At 30.1% G+C, this 20977-nt stretch overlaps 1 protein-coding gene across 2 annotated transcripts in view; it reads right to left on the reverse strand.

Annotated features, from left to right (window-relative positions):
* Positions 1-20977, reverse strand: part of LOC112685236 (scavenger receptor class B member 1-like) — a 78441-nt gene that overhangs the window by 21035 nt on the left and 36429 nt on the right. Inside the window, exons 1-2 of one of the 2 annotated variants that reach the window (XM_025557067.1) lie at positions 15014-15556; positions 1114-1205 (exon numbers count right to left, since the gene is read on the reverse strand). In XM_025557067.1, coding sequence (XP_025412852.1) covers positions 1114-1205; positions 15014-15053 — 132 coding nt within the window. In that variant the 5' untranslated portion in view covers positions 15054-15556. Of the gene's footprint in view, positions 1-1113; positions 1206-15013; positions 15557-20977 lie in introns of those variants that run through there. The other variant, XM_025557066.1, reaches the window with a different exon arrangement.

The raw sequence follows: 20977 nt of genomic DNA on the forward strand, positions 1-20977 counted from the left end.
TGATTTGATCGTACAGCGAAAAACATTTGTTCGTTGAAAAGACGAAGCTGATTAGTTGAGCGAAATATATTTTATTTTTTTGAGTAGAAAATATAATTTGATCTCCGCTCTTGAACACGACAGACGACCTATACAGTTGTGTTACATTGTTTATATTAATACTATACCGACTGTACCTATGGATGTTTAGTTGGTCGACATAATTGATTTGACCTTAAAGTATCACAACAGCACGTGTAATCATATATTAGATACATTAGCAAATAATATGCATACACATGTATATAGCAATATATTTAATTTTATAAAATGTTATAATGTTATAATGGATATCTGCTTTGTTATACGAAAATCATTTAGCTAAATGAAATAATGTTTATCTTAACAAGTATGTTTAATTTGTTTTTAATTTCTAATTTGTTCCTCATCGAGTTTAACACATACTATTAGAAATAATAATTCGTGTTCGAGTTCCTATATGACTAATAAAATCATAAACGTAGTATTAATTATAATGATTTATTTATTAAACGTATTAATTACAATAATTTAATTTAGGAAATAATATAAAAAGTTAACGTCAGATCAACACTAAGAAAGAAGTGCGAGGGAGGGCAGCAAGATATTTTAGCTATAATATTATAGTTAAAAATAGTTATATTATAGTTATTGTTTTTTTTCTTACATATGGATTATTGGAAATATGTATATAAACCTTTATACTAGCATTATTAGCTTTTATTAATTGCTTTTTATAATCATATTATCATTTTATTAAAGCAATAAATTAGGTATGATATAGAGTACTCCATGTTTATTTCCGTAAAAGGAAACGTATTTTTTATCATATTGAAAAAACTCATCATTACTCGATATCCTTGCAGTAGAATACATAAAGGCACTAGAGTACAATTTTTTTCCTAAAAATGTTATAAACCTTACAAGGTTGAGTACATAATGCGTACGTTATACACGTATATTATTTATTTGACTTTGAATCGAGGAAAAAGGTAAAAAATAAGGAAAATCTTAATCATAATGACACTGTGTATCGTATGTCATAATTACATTGTATATTATATTGTATACAAACATTGACTCCTGCCAACTTACCCATTTGAGTATTAATTGAAACGGATCGAAAATAGCAATCAGCGTACCCAAGACAAGAGCTGAAACACCAATTAACATCAACGATATCAGACCTGTAAACAAAAAAATAAATTCAAATAATTACTACGGGTGTACTCCCAATGCCACATTATGACCCGGAGCATCGGGTATAATAATATGATATACTTATGTTATTATTCGATAATGGTAAAATACACATAACAAAAACATAATTCAAATTTCCGTAATAGTCACGAATTGATTTTACAAGCATTGTATACACACGGAGCGAAATAATTACCACTATCTGTGAAATACATACCGCGTGTAATTATTTATTCGAAAACGTTAAGTTTTACGTTTCATAGACTGGCGCTGGTTGTAATAATATATACATACAGCATTATCGTAGTCAGCAGTGCAGCAAAAAATAGTCAATAGGCTTTTAATCATTTATCAAAACCTATACGAACGCAAAGATTTCGACCATTGATTTTCACGAAACATAATAAATCTATACATCATAACAATATTATTATACATTGTTGTTTTTGAGGGGTATACAACAAAAATAAAAAACTGTTTTAGATCGGATTTCGAAAACATCAGAAATATTATCGAATTAATTAGGTATTACTTATTATGTATACTCGTAAGTTTTAATCGGATGGGTACAACGCCAAATATTGTGTTGAAATTAAAATAACCCATACCTACATTGTAAGATGCTTCGTATACGATTTATACGATACCTATGATAATGTACAACGCCAAATATTGTGTTGAAATTAAAATAACCCATACCTACATTGTAAGATGCTTTGTATACGATTTATACGATACCTATGATAATGTACTCAAACCTATATCAAATAATATTATAAAATCGTATTTTCAGTATTGTTGGGTGGCTAGGGAAAACGCCCGACAAACCGTATATAGGTAACTTAACCACGAATGTATATACATCCCTATTCGAACAACAGTAACATACCAATAATAATTATTATGATAATAATCATACTAATATTTATATTGATTTCCGGTTCGTCAGATAATATTATATTATATTACAATAGTATATTAATGTCCATTGGACAATATTAATTATACGCGGTTAACGAAAGTTCAAATGCTGTTTGAAGCCTCTGACTATTTTATAACAGGCGCGTATAATTGCCACAGCGATGACACATCGGAAACCGAATGTACTGATACGGATTAACCCTGAAGCTGATTTTAATACTCGTGAATAATTCGTGAACAACGGTACATGCTATTTTGTATTTACGAGCGCGAATATAGAAAAATATACGAGTGTACACACATATACACATATAATATATTATAAGATATAAATATATCAGTCCGGGATCGGGCGTGTCGGCGATGCGAGTACGAGACAAAATCGTTGAAAGACATAAGATTCTATTTTTATCGACAATCAGTGTTACAACTATATTACATATGTAGTAGTTATAAAACAACAATCATCGTGTAAGGTTTTTGGCATTGGTAGTGCCAAAAACGGGTTAACTGATAATTGGAATCAGATGAGACGAAAATGGAACGGAAAAAAAACACTATAATATTGTATTATTATTACGGTACGACGTGCGTATAATATTATACCTTATAGGCTTTGCTTGTCACGCCACTGTGGTTAAATTTAATCGTCTTGCTTGGATTACGACCATTACGTATTATTTATAATAATAATATCTCAAGTATTGGTATGTAGGTACGTGGAATGATATTTAATATCATCTATTATTACAACCGTGGACACACACAATTATAATATTGATTTTATTAAATTTGTATTATTATTGTTAAAATATTTGTTTTTATTATTATTTAATCCACCCGGTATGATCACATGGATTTGACTTCGAAGAATAATAGGTTAATTGAAATGACATTTTCAGAATATACAGATAGGCCATCCTATTGATTTTACATATGAAAAGGCTGGTAAATAAATTATATTTAATATATTTTTAATTTAGTAGTACTTTCAATTAATAATTTAATATTTATTGCTATTGTATAATACTGTATAAGTACTGTATAGTTTCGATTTCATTATAATAACTAGTTATATTTACATAATATTTATATTTAATTTATATTGTTTTTATATTTTGTATCGAAAACTGCGATCACTCAAAACGTTTTTTTTTTCTAAAGAACAATAAGAGTTTATCATTAAAAACCGAATTTCTTTATTTTATAAACCCCCCTACTCCCCAAAAATTAACTATTGACTATGAACAGATTTTATTAAATATATTTAAAGTAGCGAAAAATCTAAGATTGGCCCTTGGTAGATCCTATATTAATGCACTAATTAAATGACACTGTAATTGCACTTAATTTGATAAGAACCAAACTGAAAGTCTTACTCGTATGTTGCTGAAAACATGTTCTTATCAAGTTTAATGCAAAATATTATACCGATGCCTAATGGCTGCATCCATGTAGGCCTATTGATTTTAACAATAGAATGGCATATTTATTTATTTATTTAATTTAATTTTCTAAATTAAATATAAATTTAATATCTTTCGGATAAAGGAATGTATGAGAATGAAAGAAAAGGAAGTACTGAAACTATATTATTATATTATTGTGTTCACAAAAACTATATAAATCTATCATCACGTCTTATAATTTACTCGGTCAATAAATAAAACGTCGGTAAAAAAAATAAAACATTTGAATTACATAAGTTAGTGTATAAATTATAATATACATAAGAAATTTAGTATAGCGAGTTTATAGACAAACGAACCATGATGGTTAAATGAGACGGAGTGTTTGGAGGTTCATAAACATATATATATATATATTAAATTTTATGTTCACAAAGTCGAGAATCGCAGGCATTCAATAGTTTTTATAAGATGTGAGAAAGGCCCCTTCGGCGTATGTCTGTATAATGCCTACGTATATTAACGATGACCGGATACCGAACTCTAGGCGTACGGTGAAGCGGCAGTGGTTTTTTTATCGGGCAAACAAAATAATGATATACAAATATATAAACATTATTTATATAATATTATAAGGAGCGAGTGTGACGAAATACCGGGGAAACGAATTTTATGATAATAATGATAATAAAAATAATATGCAGAACACTCAACTGCAAGGATCGTGAACTTGAACTCGAAACCGATGATGACGTATAGCGGGGAAATTAGAAGACCCATGACTCGTGTGTAAAACAGTTGTAAACTTGAAAAACCGCTTTCGCACACGTATTAGCATCGGACCGCCGACTCGGATAAAGAGTGGAAAAACTCACAAGCGCATTTTATTCATTGCAATGTAATATACTTCAGATCGTATATTATAATTACCATCATAGAATAGCTACATCATAGTAGGTTATACGCGATTTAGCGGAGAAAAATACCTATTCGAGACGGGGGATTATGTAACGCCCATCGGAAGTATAATATCGCATATATTTTGTACCTACATATACATGTATTATTATACACGACGAAGTATTTATGTACGATGTACATTATTAAAATTATGACGTGGTTATACGGATGTAAGTTAATGGGGATTAATTATAAAAAAAATAAAGTTAAAATAATGCCAATTATTAAAGTTATTAAAAACACACACACACACACACACATATACATTTTAAGGTTATGGTGTTACAGACATTGTGAATGTATTATAATAATACAATATTTGCTCGGAATCAACGATCTTAATTCTGTCATTATATACACCACCGCTGCAGCTCATAATGGTCACCAACTTATTTTTGTGGTTTTCAATTGTACACTACGGTGCGTCGATACAACACTAAGTTTCACGAAATTATCTCATTACCGGCATCATCATCATAATTATTCTTCTCTAAACATATTATGAAAAGAGCGAGTTTTTTTCGGAGTATTTTATACGTTGCTATCCTCGAAAATAATTTTGTAAAAATACACATTTTAATGTAAAAAAGCAAGTGACAATACACGATGTTTCAAAATTTCTTAGTAGTATTTTTGTTTCAAAAGCTATAATAGCACTCCGGATTGACTTATATATATATATATTTTAGACGTATTGATACCAAAGTGGAACCACCAATCATTGATCCTGACGAAATTACCAGTTACTTCGTTTATGATATAGACTACTTATAGTGAATTCTCGTGATATTATTATAATAATTAGCAATACGCATTTGTTTGCGCCGCATTTATCCGTGGTTGGACTACTTAACTTTCAGACATACATTGGTTATGTCGGACATGATCGACAGTCGTTTTTCGTCATTATTATTATGATATACTATTTTATGTACCCGTGGTCAGGTATCGATTTAGAAATTATAGCTATACCAGTACGAAGGTCGACATTATTATAGGGTAATTATCTTTATGATAATATAATGTAAGTACTCACATTTGGGAGGATCGCGATCAGAATCTCATTTCGGTATGAGAAAAAAAGGTGTTGTTATCACGATGTATTATCCTTTTCATCGAAAATGGTTTAAACCCAATTTCAGTCCTCATAACTTCCTCATGAAAACTACCTGAATATATTAGCCATGATATAATATAAACCATATCCAATGTATTTTTTTGTCGTTATTACGACATTATAACAAGTATAATAGAACGCGGAAATTATATTATTGCGCCTATACTATTTTGACATAATTTTTATTTTTCGAAACATAACATATCTCCCAAGACAGAATATTTTTGTTCTTAAAAAAAAAAAAACAAGGATACCATTCACGGTTCTGGAATTAAATTCTGGCACTGGTTTGGTCTAATATTCGCGAGTGCTGCAACTTATTGTCTCGATTGCAAGAAACGTTTTCGCGGGTTAGTAAAAACACTGTGTATAGCTCAATATTCTGAAGTGGTATCGAGCGATACATATTTTCGGCAACAGCACAAATTGGTGGTGGTTGTATATTCAATCCAGTTTGTGCCAATACCAATGGTGCCAAATTTATTTCCCAAATAGAGGAAAAAAGAATTAAAATATATATAGGACACATACATTTTTATGAAAATCGTAATAAAACTAGTAGAACTGACAAAAATATGACCAACTAGGACGACTTAAACTAATAGGGCAGCTACAAATCACCTCTACTTTGACACATAATTAAATGGCTTTTGCCAAAATACGATGCTCTCATTATGTATTATGTATGTAGACGAAACGGTCACGTGTTTTAAACGTGTAAATGAATAACTATCAAACAACAAAGGCGATAACCGCAGTAATTCGGATCATGCATGTTTCGTCGACTACTCTTCGTTCAAAGTTAAAATATCGTAATGGTTAGAATTATTTCGGTCAAAAGTCCTTTGTGCTACGTATAAACCGTGTGTTTACGTATGAAGTTTTTATTTGAAGTTCCGACAGAAATCGTGGGTTAGGATTGATGCGTTAATAATTCAAGTAGATATTGGATTTTTCAGATGGAAATATTTTAAATAACTTTTAAGAAGTAAAATAATATATTTAATTTACTTAATTATTATAATTGGAAATATAGTCTAAATGATATGTCATCAAGAGATCAAAAGTTATAAATATCATCTCTTAAAATATTTAATATTTGTAAGACAGTATCCATTTATCCTTAAGAACTCCTGGAATCAAATTAAAATAGCTATTTCTAACAATTCCATAATCTAAACAGTTCAGAAGCTAGAACCATAAAACCACCAATAGCAGCTATAATTAAACGGAAGGTTGATGGAAAAATAAGTTCTGTTAAAACCTCATTAATCTCGGCGAGACATATTTTATTTCGGGAACATACGAGCAAAAATGGACATCATCTAACGGACATTCATTTTATGACATAATATTTTTCAATTTCTTACTCTTAATAAAAATTAATTTAGATATGGTTTTAAATTAAAAAAAAAAAACATTCTACAGGCATTTTTTTTATATCTATGAGAGTTATTTTAAGTTCTACCGATTTTCTAGAAGACCCTCTACATTTACACACCAATGTTTCAGTTTTTATTTAAAAAACCTATTTTATACGTTTTACACGTATTTGTGTGCGTCAGCACATTAAATTTCGATTTAGCGATAAGACTGTGGCCTACAAACTGATGGAAATGGCTTGCTGACCCTAAAACATAACTGATAGTTGCAGGCGCGAGTGTGTAACTTTAAAACAGAAACATATAAATATTAACGAATCAATTGATATTCACGTTTGATAACAAATATAAAACAATAATACCTAAGTAAAATAAAGAATGCTTTAATATGTAAACAGGAACGAGATTTCTTCCAAATTACAGACTAATAACTTCACGAAATATATTTTAGGTACGAATACAAGTATATTTGTTTCAACTCGTAGATTAATAATGTGATTCACTTGTTGGCGTCTTAGAAAAATCATTAACCATGTATGTTATGTAGTTTATCTAATATATACCAACTGTTAGGTTAATTTATAACAAGGTAAATCGTAAAACGTAAAAATGATGAACACGCAAACATACATACACATACACGAGCGCGGGCGCACGTTATACACTTTAATAAAACTCACTTCCGTCATGGGACTCCATATTATAAATATGATAGTTGTACATTGTTCAGGTAATTATGTAGCTATTAATATTTACATTTCAAATATACAAAGGTATAATAATAATTGTTTAACGTGTAAACATTTTCCATGGGAAGTAAATATTAAAATTAACTGTGAAACCTGAAGGACAATCTTATCGTGGATAGATTGAAAATAATAACGTATAAGAGGCGTGAAAGGGTTAATCTAAGAACACTGCATATTTAGTTATTTATTTATATATATATATATATATATAATACGTGGATATACTGTTTTCAATCAATTTCAGTTTTATAATTGAATATAAGAACTAATATAATAGACACTTAATTAAATCCAAATAAAATTGATGAATTAAAGGTAACTCACTATACTATGAGAATTTATTCAATTATAATATTTAGATGGATTTTCAACAAAAATATATTTGTAACTATATACTTTTAATATAACCATAAGCGAGTTTAGAATAAGGTGCAGCACTAAATCAAATATTTTAAATTCTAAATTGTTTTATTACAACGCAATCGAAAACTTTTTAAAATTGTATTCGAATCAGAGAACATAAAAATGATGTTGGATAATATTTGTAATTCATAGATCGTATATTAAACTCGAATTATTATCTGCGACGTGGTAACTGATTTCACAAGTAATAAATAGATACGACATGTAAGAACATTTATCCTCCCACATTCCGTATTTACTAATGCTACGAGACGAATGTGTACATCAACAGTAGATCAGCTATAGAATTATAATGTTTATAATTTAAGCACTGGTGGATACTGAAGGTGGGGCTCATAGAGGTTTAGCCTCCTCAAATATTTTCTTAGCTCCCCAGATAACTTGTCGACTGCAAGGTAACCGTTACGGCTATATTTTTACTTGGATATTGTATTATATATTGTAGTCGAATTAATTTGGAAAAAATCAAGACCCGCTTCCAAAAATGTCGGTGTGCGCCCGTGAATCTCAAAGATCTCGACGAATGACTTCATGATAGTACCGAGATTTTCAAATTTCCTGTGGTAGTTTTGTAACATAACGATTATATGTTATTGGTGCAGTTTAATACTCAGGCGTGTTCAATAATAATAATAATAGTATATAATAATGCCAGTAATCGTTAAACTAAGACTTAATGTCGCGTTAAAATAGTATAATAACAATGTTATTCTCATATCTAACTCGATAATGGGCAGTAAAATAATATTCTAATAGAGGCTATAATATACATCGCCGTATCGGTTAAGCAGAGGGAAAAGCAGACAAAGACTGTACTAAGTCTTATAATACAACAAATAATAGAAATACAAAAATATTGTTTTTGTATTTTGTAAAAAATCAATCATTATAATCACATACGAGTAGGTATCGTATGTTAATAACACAACTGCGATGTGTAATATAATTATGATTAAATATTGTGTTTTAGGTAAACGCGAGAATCCGCAGCACAAGTAGTAATTAATAAAAAAATATAATAATAATATAGCAAAGTAATAATTTTAATACAGCGTAACACACGTTCTTGTGTAGGTACACACAAATATAAATATATTGCGTACATAATGTTATAACGAATAGGGCCGTAACACGATTGCGCACTTTTTACCTTTTTACCTGATAAAAACACAACACGATTGCGCACTTTTTACCTTTTTACCTGAAAAAAATAAAACACGATTGCGCACTTTTTACCTTTTTATATTTGAAAAAACACCACACGATTGTGCACAAAATTAATTTAATTTAATATTTTTGGCGTAAATGATGGACATAAATAAATAATAAGTTTAAGAAACCCACTTATAGTATAGTATACGTACCTATACACAATTGTAAATAATATTTTATTACTATAATAACTGATAAGTGTTAGTGACTGTGGTTTTAAATATATTGTTTTTCCAACGTATTCACATCCGATAATATTTATTTCACCGGATTTTATTGATAGTTATCTAATCCCGACAATCCTGTACGTTAATAACGATATGTATAGTGTATAAAACAAAAAAATATTAACAAGCCTCGTAAAGAGCAAAGAAGAAAATATTGTATTTATAATTGATACTTGGAAAAAATATAAAAATAATGAAATGTCGTTAAATAATTATTTGTTAACGTTAGGATCACGTTTTTGTGCTAGAAAGTTGTAAATATTTTTTGATTTTTGTTAATTTTTTTTAATTTTTTTATTCAAACAATAATTATATTATACTAAATTCTTAACTGATAAATATAAGATAAAAATGTATATTTATATGTTGTATAAGCCACATTATGTATTCAACTACTAATTATTTGTATATTATTTTATTTATAAATTATAAGCCACGCAATAGTCCTAAATTTCAATTTTTATTTGCTATATTATTAAATTTAAATACCTACGCTTTCAATTCTCGGACCTTAGTTTAAAAATGATATGGTAAAATTACTGATAATAATTATAAGATAAAAAAAAGGTAAAAAGTGCGCAATCGTGTTGTGTTTTTATCAGGTAAAAAGGTAAAAAGTGCGCAATCGTGTTGCACCGAACGAATAGATACGTTCGTTGCGTACATTATTAATTACTGCACGTTCTCAGGAACAGGGACAGCGCTAGGGGGTGGGCTATAGGGGAAGTTGCCCAGGGCCCCGCGCCTTAAATTATAATTAAGGCCCCGTGATTCTGATTTAACTGAACTTAAAATATTTTGTTAATATTCGTATTCGTTAATACATTTATTTTCTTGAGCAGGGGACGAGTATATGAAAATTATTTTCAGGTTTTTCTAGTGATTGATGTATAGGTACAGCAGCTCTAGACGAATAAATTGCTTTTTTTTTTTTGTAAATGTTTTACCCATCGCTGACTGAAATTATTACTACGGTTGAGATTAGGAATATTCATAAATCGTATTAAACATATCAGGTTGTTAATACATAACCACATGTGTTGAATACGATTTATGTGCGAAATATGTTAAAAATACATTTGTAATTAAAAAATAAAACTGTTGGCTAGACATATGTCATTTTCAACAGAGATAATTCAATCAAATTGAAATCTTTCAAATCTATTTTCTTATTGACGGAAATACATGAAGTAATTTAACACAAAAAAAGCCATTGCAATAACATAAATCATAAGTCGAGGTTGGATTTTTATGATTTTACATATTTGTTTCTAGTCTATGCAGTTAAATAGGAATGAGAAATCTTTACAATTCATAAAACACAGAATTCACAAGAAAAAATTTATTTTGCATAAAAAAGCATATTTTAGGGGTTCGAGAATATTTGAGAATATTTTTGTAATATCGGCATATAATGAACATATTTTACGTATATCAGCATTTTGATAAATACAATGCTTACTACATAAATGATTTATTTCTGGGTTTCTGAGTTTTAATAAAAATTAATCTCCAGGTATTCCTTATCAATTGCGATAGGACATCGGTTATTTCGTTAGCTGTCACGACTATTTGTCTTCTATTAGTTGTCCGTCTCGTCTCGTGTCGATATCTGAGTGCGATATATTATTGTTTACATATTGTCCTTCCACTCGTCTCAAATTACTATAACATAAAAATATGCCGAAAACTTCAAGCAATTTAAAAAGTTTATTTGCTCAATGGATTTCGTCGTACAACCAACAAACGATTTTCACGACAGATGGTGCAACCATTTTTTGTCTAGTTTGTGACAGAAATATTCCTTGCACCAAAACATCACAGGTAACACAACATGTACATACGGCTGTTCACAAAAATGGTTTAAAACGTAAATTAAATACTTCATCAAAACAATTATTTTTATCAGAAGCTACTCCCAATAAAAATAACTTAAATAATTTTAACAAATATTTGTGTCTAGCCTTAGTAGTAGCTAATATTCCTTGGTATAAAATGCAAGTTACTCAATTTCGTAAATTTTTAAAGAAATACACTGGCAAACATATACCAGATGAAAGTGCGTTACTTAAAAATTATCTCGAGCCGTGCTACCATAGTACTTTAACAAAAATTAAAAATGAAATTTGTAAAAATAATATTTGAATTATATAAAACTACAGATACAAAAGATCGTTACGTTGCAATTTTACTGGTGGGAATAATAAAATCAAATACTTCGAATCACCCATTCCTCCTGACATGAAAAGTTTTGGAATACACTAATCATTCCACGGTTGCTCAGTTTATCAATGATGGACTAAAATTACATACATAACAAAAGCCGGTGATAAACTAAAAGTTTTCTACCCAAATTTAATTCACGTTACGTGTGTAGCTCACATGATGAACGAAGTTGCAGAGGTCAGAGAAATGTTTCCAAATGTTAACAAATTAATCGGTAATTTAAAAAAAGTATTTTTAAAAGCGCTATATCATGTTCAGGTACACAAAGAAATATTGCCCAATGTGCCATTACCCCCAGAACCCGTATTAAATAGGTGGGGAACTTGGCTGAAAGCTGCTGTGTTTAATTGCAATAATTTTGAGGGTTTTAAAAATGTTATAGACAAATTAAGTGAAAAAAAGTCGTCATTCAGTATTGAAAAATGCAAAAATATGTTACACCTACAGTCTGTAAAAAATGATATGATTTTTATTAAAACTAATTTTCTTCAAATTGTTACAACTATCAAAAGTTTGGAAAAATCAAATACTCCCTTAGTTGATATGATAAATATTATCGAAAACACTTTTACACATCTTGAGCAGATACCAGGAGAAAAAGGAGAAGTAATAAAAACAAAAATATTGCAACTTTAACAAAAAAACAAAGGATACAAATTTTTGAAAAATATAGGACAATTTCTTAGTGGAAATAACACAGTACAACTTCCGGAAAATTATTCACCGACCATGGTAATCGACTTGCAATATTCTCCACTGACATCGGTTGATGTCGAATGGTCCTTCAGCATCTACAAAAATATTCTTACAAACCGACGTACTAAAATAACACCGAAACACATTGAACACTATATAGTAATTGATTGTTATTGTAAAATTAATTAAATTAAATATATTTAAAACCAAATTAATAAAAAATAAATTTAAACATTTTTTATTATTAAAATAATATTTTGCATATTTAAGGACATAAAACGTCATATATTTGGTTTTTTAAAAGAGAATATATTGCCTATTTTATATGACATAGAAACATCATATTTTAAGGATTTTTAGAGAATATAAATTCGACCTCTAATCATAAGTAACTTTTGTGTAACTAATGTTATTATTGATGTCTCTCACCAAGTAGCTAATTTGTTATTAAATGTGAATGGACTACTTATGAAGAACGATCAAAACCCGTAAAATACATGAAGAATGACGAGATTATCATATGTTCATGAATGATTAAAGAAAAAAAAATTAAAAACATTAATTGTAAAATGGCTATTTAATCGTAGATATATTATTGTGTACAGGTATCTAAGAAATTACTTCAATAAACTCCTAGAAAAAAGTCAGAATAAATTCAATTAAAATCGTTTGTATTTCAAATATACTATTCTACAAAATAAATTTAAATTCTATAAATAGTCATTATAAGTGGTATTTAAATGGTTGCATTACAGATATTGTAATTAAAAAAATTGATAAATAAAATAATTTTATCAAATGTGTTATAATACTCTTATGGATATTATAATATGATAATTATACTGTAATTTATAGTAATATTTGAAATTTAACTAATTTTTTAATATAATCAATTGATAAACCAAATCATTGTTCATAATACTAAAAATATTTTATAGAAATTATGGAAATATTTTGTGTAAATTTTATTTTGAAATACAACTATCAACAAAAATAACTTACAAATTATTTGTAATTGTATTGATTTAGTAATTATTATAAATCGTGTAATAGTACTATGGATTTTTTGAAATTTTGCTAAGAATTTGAGCATACTTTTAAAACTTTTATTTGGTATAATAATATATATATGCGTTTTACGTAATATATTAAAAAACATTATATACTTATTCCTCATTACCTTAACATGTTATTGATACGAATTTAAAATGTTTCTTTATTCTAGTAAACCTGTTCAACTTGAAAAATAATTTCAAGTTCAATAATATTACGGCACGAAACGATCACGATGTGATGGTCAACCAAATATATCCGCTACAGGCTCACAACAAACATGGTTGTTAAAATGCATTTATAATTACGAAGTTTCCAACGTGAATACTGAACTCGGACTTTAATGCACGTTACATAAATCGGTCTAAATTGTTTAATAAGACAAAAATTTACTCTATTTTAGTAAAAAATATTACAGTCGTAGATCGATAAAAACAAAAACAAAACAATTTTATGGCGTGTCTATCAATTGCATAATATTTTGCATCATTTCGGATTTGTTGATTTTTGTAATTAAATTCTGAATGACATTTGTGTTTCTGACCTTCCTTCCGAATATACAAAAAAGTTAAGTATTAATACCAGATACCTTCATTATTTAAATACCACGGATTATATTACACAAAACCCAAACATAATTCAAAATCTCACGAGTTAGATGGTTTACGTTATTCGGAGTTTCAAGGTATTATTTATCAACAATTTTCGAAGAAATACTGATAAAAAAACTAAATGATTGATCAATAAGGAATATTACTATATCGGAAGTATTATACATGTAATCGCAGACATTTTATCTTCAACGATATTTATGGCGAACATTTATATATAAAATATAATATGTATTACGTAAATCGTGTACAAATTTACACACATTTAAGCGAACAATGGCTAAAATTAAAACTCATAGTTTATTCATAAATATTTTCATTGTTCATTAAATTTCATTGAAATATACTTATATATTTAATTATAGTTTAAATACATCTAAAAAAAAAAAAAGATTCAAATATAAACTAAATATAATGTTAAAGCGAACAGAAAATTTGAAAAACTATTATACAAAATATGTACTCACTTGCCAACGCAAATCAAATAAATAAAATCGAAATTTCGACCGCACGTCGATGTTCATCATTAAATGAACATCGTATGCGATAATATATTGTTATTGTAATATGCACCGATTTTCGGAAACATGAAAAATAATTGTTTAAAAGGACTCTCGGAAGTACATCTCCGGGCAGAAAAATAATATGCAGTCACCGGTGACTCAAGCATGTCGAGTACGCGGACTTGCAGTATTTTGGCCGATCGAAAGCGTAAGCCGCGGTCCACACTCGTTGGACTACGATTAAATATTATAATAGGTGTATACGTGTACTTGGGCATATACACATGTGGTAAGGTTCACACTTACTGTGCCGGAAACGCTTCAAAATCATCGTTAAGACTTTCATGGCGACGGCCGTGAAGTTCGTTCGATCTTCCGTGTCTGCAAACCTTCCCCGTGTTCCGTTGCTGCACGACGGCCGTGCGTGCCGCGCGGTTTTCGTGAAAACTTCTATGGCGGCAATCCCCGTCTCGGTGGGCTATCCGCGACAATCAGAAACAACGTGCGCCGGAGGACGGGGGCGAAAATAATATCGGTTTCTAATGTGATTGGCTTGCAAGGGAGAAAAAAAACCGACTAATATCGCCGTGGGTCGGGGGTAACGCAAGGGGTTAGATTCAACAAGGGTCGGTGGGAAATGCGCGATAACTGTGACGGTATACGACACGAAAACGCGATTGAATGTTGAAAACCGACCGACGACTAACGGACGCGTAGAGACGAAATAATAGTCGTAGACAGCTGATGTGACGGATGCACAAGAGTCTGTCCGGCAACTGTTAACTGGTCCCGGGATGCAAACGTCGACTAATTCGCGCGGACGGTTGCGAAGAACCTGCGTCTCGGAACGCGAACGCGGTCAATATACGAATCGGAACTCGCGCGCCACTTGCTATACCTGCCGCGTACGCGCGCGTGTTTTCCCGTAATCGCTTCGTGTTTTTTTTTTTTTTTTTTTTTCCCCGTTTACTCAGTTCGGACCCGCTGGCCGGCCTTCCGCCGCCGCTTATCCGCGTATACCACGGTGATGTGCAAACGACCACCACCACCACCACCACCACCACCACCGCTACCGCTACCGCGGTAGTCGCCCGTTGGTGGGGGCTGTACGCGACATTTCCGTGACCGCGAATATTATACATTGTTGTGCGCGACGTTCGACCAATCTCACGTCGCGGTAACCTCCCCACTCTGCCGGTTCCGCTTGATCGCGTCGGTTTTCCACAATTAGCGGGTACGTACATCGAAATATTGTTATTATTATAATTATTAATATTGCGCTCGTTCGTGTGTACGCGGTAAAATATAATACGTACATACGGTTTTACGCGGGCCGCGCGCGCAAAATACTGAGGACCGCGACAAGACCTTGCGCGTGAAACGCAAACAACTACAAGCGCAACAGTCGATTTAGCCGATTAGTATGTACGCGCGAGTGCTCTGCACCCATCACATACCCAGTGTTTCAATGAATACTTTTAGAAAATACTCCAGTAAATACTCCAATACGCTTTTTTTTTTTTAAGTACTTAATGTTACACTCAAATACTTATACTATACTCTAATACACCTACACCTGTAGCCAAGTATAGGGTGAGCTACAATAATATTGTTTCGGCATGATTTTATTTAAATCTTTATATTGTATATATATATATATTATCTTAATATATTATATATTATTTTAATCAAATCTATGAAAAGAATGTAGTGTTCAATACAAAAAAAAAGTATTACAATACTTTTATTCGAATACTTCACAACACTGCACATACCGTACTGCAACTGAAATGTTCAGTATTGCAATATTGTACAGTTATACATTTAGGTAAAGTTACACAGCTTAAAATTTGACGTAAATATGCGCGTTACCAAGTCTAACCGTAATATACCTCACGGGTTTCGATGGAAAATACGATATACCCTACCAGGTGTACCACGGTCGTAGCCTTTGTACACGCATATGCACGTGTTCAACGACATTTAAGTAGCTGTGTAGTATGTATTATGTGTATTTATCTGACAATGTAATCAAAATACATTTAAGTGAACATGAACTTTTATAAATACAGTTATATTATATCGTTTTTCCTCGATACGCTGTCTAAACACAACGTTTGCAATTATTTGCGGCGGTTTTCAATTATTCGTGCTTTACGGAGTCATTATGTATTACATTTTGGTCTGTTAAAATCGACGAGCTCCTCCGGAGGATAAGTAACTGGAAACGCTTCATTATTACGGATAATATAACAGTTAAGCAGTTAAAAATAAAAATAAATCTAATCTATTAGTTTATAATTGAATACATATTTTGATTATTTTCTTGTATGTTCAACTTATTTATTTCAATAATAATTAATTAAATTATTTGTCTATGATCAATAATCTTAAAATATGTTACAAGTTAAAAATAATCAACAAGTATGACCACTTTTGGATAATTTAAAAATATTAACACCCATTTTAATGTAAATGTACAAATGTATCTTTTATATTCAAATGTTTACAACTTTAGAATTAGATTTTAATATTAAGACTACAGTCGTTTGTTTATAATCTTTAATATTCCATTTTCGCATTTACATAAGTTTTGGGTTATCACTTAGATGCACACTTGATTATTGTAGGGCCGTATTTTGTATTATAGCACAAATTGTATACACATACTACGTCTATAGGCAATACATTGTACGCTAATCCTATTGCGAGTTGTATACAATTTTAAACATACTCCCATCTTCGTGATATCATTGTTTAAAATTATTTAGCTTTTAAATTTAATCAGACATTTTTTTAACTTTGAAACATCGATTATATCGCATATTTATCCTGCTGCGAGAAACCCCATTGTATTTTGATTCAAAAAGGTAAATTAATTGTAGAATGCAAAGGTATTGCATACATGGAACGGACGGTTTTCGAATCCGCTGCAAATGACTTTCGTGAATAGGCGTGGAAATCGTATCCAACGAATGTCGTATTGATATAGATATACATGATATTATTAACCCGTAGACGTTCAATTCAATACCAACTACGAAGACTGATGGGCGAGGATAAAGGGAACGATAGAAAAAAAAAAAAAAGACTGTGATTCATTGTGGTCGTATGTATAACGTCATAACTACATTATAACGTAATTTGGTATAGGCGCACACGCGCATTAAGGTGGTGGGACGGCAGGGTGGGTATGCTGGTTTTTGCCGCTCCTATTTCCCAAGACATGTTTGTTTTACAATGTTATAACGATGGTTAGTTTTTTTTTTTATTGTCTCTCCGCAAAAAAAGTTGTTCGGAGTCCAGATAATGCATATCACTTCCTCGTAGGATCATGATTAGTCGGATAATATATTAGATTTATATATTTTTAATCTTCACTAATTCTCATTGGCCATGTATATCTGTATATATAGGTAAGAGAAAAAAAAATGATTTTACTTTATAACAAATGTACCAAGGAACAATTCAGTATTCGTAATTGATTTCGAAATAATACAAATATAAGTAATGCAACTGATCCACCCATTTCGACAATCTACACAACGTTTGAATTAAAGCCGCCGGTCGTCTATCCCTGGAAGAGGAAATGTCTAATGATGAAGGACGAATATTTGATCTAGACGAATAACCTTGTGGTTAAAATGTCCACATTTCTGCGGAAGTAACACTTATATTTTTTTGTATTGTAGTATACTTTTGAATATTACGATAAATATAATATTTGAATTATTACGAGTATATTCGTAAAATGAATATATTCGGAAAATTTTAACGCACCGATACCTCTAATGTAAAGTAGAATAATTACCATTGTTGTTGGTCTTTATATTCAATAAAAAGAAAAGCTTTTTGTTTTACTAAACATTAAAAAGTCGTAAAAATATCTATACAATCTATATGTCAGATCATGGAAACAATTTAATTTCTTAAATTCTTGTAATCATATTTGTGATTCAAATAAAAAAAAAATTTTCTGATAAATAATAGAATAAAATATATATTATGAATTGATCTTTTTTTTAATTTTGTTTTTTAAATGTATAGTTAAAATTGGATTATCAAATTAAAAAAAAAAAATTTAATTATTTTTAATACTATCGTTGTACATACTCGTACGAATAAATGTAATATCTCACAAACATTTTTTTTCTATTCGAAGCAAGATGATTCCTATACTTTTTTATTATCTGAACAACATAATTTCCCATTCATCAGAATAGTGTTAAGTCTCATATTTTAATTTGATATGATGATCAACGTGTATGTGTTCTTTTAAGCAGACTCCTGATATAAATCGTTTAGATTTCAACGATTTAACCCATAAAAAATAACGAACGGATAGTGCATATTGTCGGATCATGCCATTAAAATGACATGACTACACGCTTGTTTTATTAATGCCATAAATAGAATTTATTTTTACAAAAACATTATGAGTTACATTTTGTTTAAAAAACCGTTACCTGATGCTTTTAGGACGTACCTAGTCATATTATACTAGTTAAATCTTATACTTTTCCCCCACCCCTTACCATTATGACCAGCAATTCAGTATGCCCCTGATACCTACGCGATACAATATAAATACATATCCTACATGGTTTATGTACGTTGGCTTACATGAATAATATATTCTGAATAGGGCTTGACAGGTTTATGTTTTTTTTTTTTTTTGGTCATCATCTATGGAATTTTTAAATTTCTTTCACGATACGCATTCAAATATGTTTTTAGATTTGTTTTGTATAATTGCTTGCACAAATAATATATGATATGTCTGGTATTTATTATATCATAACGTTATTTAGGAGTCATGTGACCGCTGACCGCATATGGGTATTGACCATAATATTACTACACTTCCTACGTTCTTGGCATCTACACCCGATACGTCTTCTCCACCGCAAATATTTCGTGTTTGACCTCCTATGTTCAAAAGTACAATAATAATAATTATAATAAAATACATTCGCGTTTCTGTTCGCCTGTGTCGTATTATTATTTTGTTTATAATATTTTATGATTTATTAGCGATGAACAAAATACGTGTATGAGTGCATGTGTTTATGTGGGTGTGCGTGTACGGTTACATATATGCATAATAAATACACGCGAATGGAGGTCGATACAATTCGACCGAAATGAGATACATAAAATACATTTAAAGTTGAAAAGGATATTATAATTCTCAGTCTTCAGTTTTTGCATACTGTATAATCGACCGTCGGTTTCTAAAAATAACACGTTTATAAACTAGTACAGCCGATTTAATTTTTCATCGCACCCCAATGGTATACAATAAATTATTTTGATTGCAAAACCTAATTGGATCGTGACAATATTATCGATAGAATGGAAAACTATTGAAAAATTCAAGGTAAAATTTTTATCCACCCCGTAAGAGGGCTTATATGTTCATTTTTTAGCATTTTCAAGTGGTGTTCGATAATAAACAGTAGCGATAGTACGTTTACCGTGGTTGGAAGCGGTGTGAGTCAGAATTAGTCAAAGTCAAAATCAGAATCAATTGGAGTAAAACGAAGGCCTGTTTTTTGTAAATTATTTGAAAAATGTGTATAAAAATACGGTGTTAATTTGGTAACATTTTGTATTCAATATCTGTTTTTTATCAGTGCCCAATTAACTGCATACTCATACATAATTCCATCGTTTACGTACAATTGAAGTTTTGAATTGTCTATGACAGCCACAAAATGTTTTATGTAACATTTTCTTAATCATCGAACGTTATTATTTATTTTTATACTCGGTGTAACATTATATTTGTTATAAATATTATTGATATCTTTATTGGGCGGTATTATCAGATGCATGCACGTATATTTATGATACCATATATGATTTTTTTTATTTTTTGAGAAGAAAATTGATACAATTTTTTTCTTAATTTTTTAATCAGAATATCCCACACGGCCATACTTATTATTTTTATATACTCATATATCGTAAACTCTAGCCGACTAAAAATGTTTGTTCATAATAAATACTCGTTAACTCAATAGTTTTGTAAATCGAGAGTGTTAAAAGGTTTATTAACTTTTAATTTAAAGTTTTTACAAGTAAATGAACAACCAACCATTGTTAGTTAAATAAGGGATTACTTAACATTACAACTTTTGGTATAAATATAATATCACAATCGTTAAATGTGCATATTTGTGTCATTATATTAACTTTTCCATGAAAAATGTTCAGGAAACTGACCCGGTATGACTTATAATAATTTAAAATGATAAAAAAAAACTT

The sequence above is a fragment of the Sipha flava genome, unplaced genomic scaffold, assembly GCF_003268045.1.
Source record: "Sipha flava isolate LNK unplaced genomic scaffold, YSA_version1 270_pilon_pilon, whole genome shotgun sequence".
NCBI lineage: Eukaryota > Metazoa > Arthropoda > Insecta > Hemiptera > Aphididae > Sipha > Sipha flava.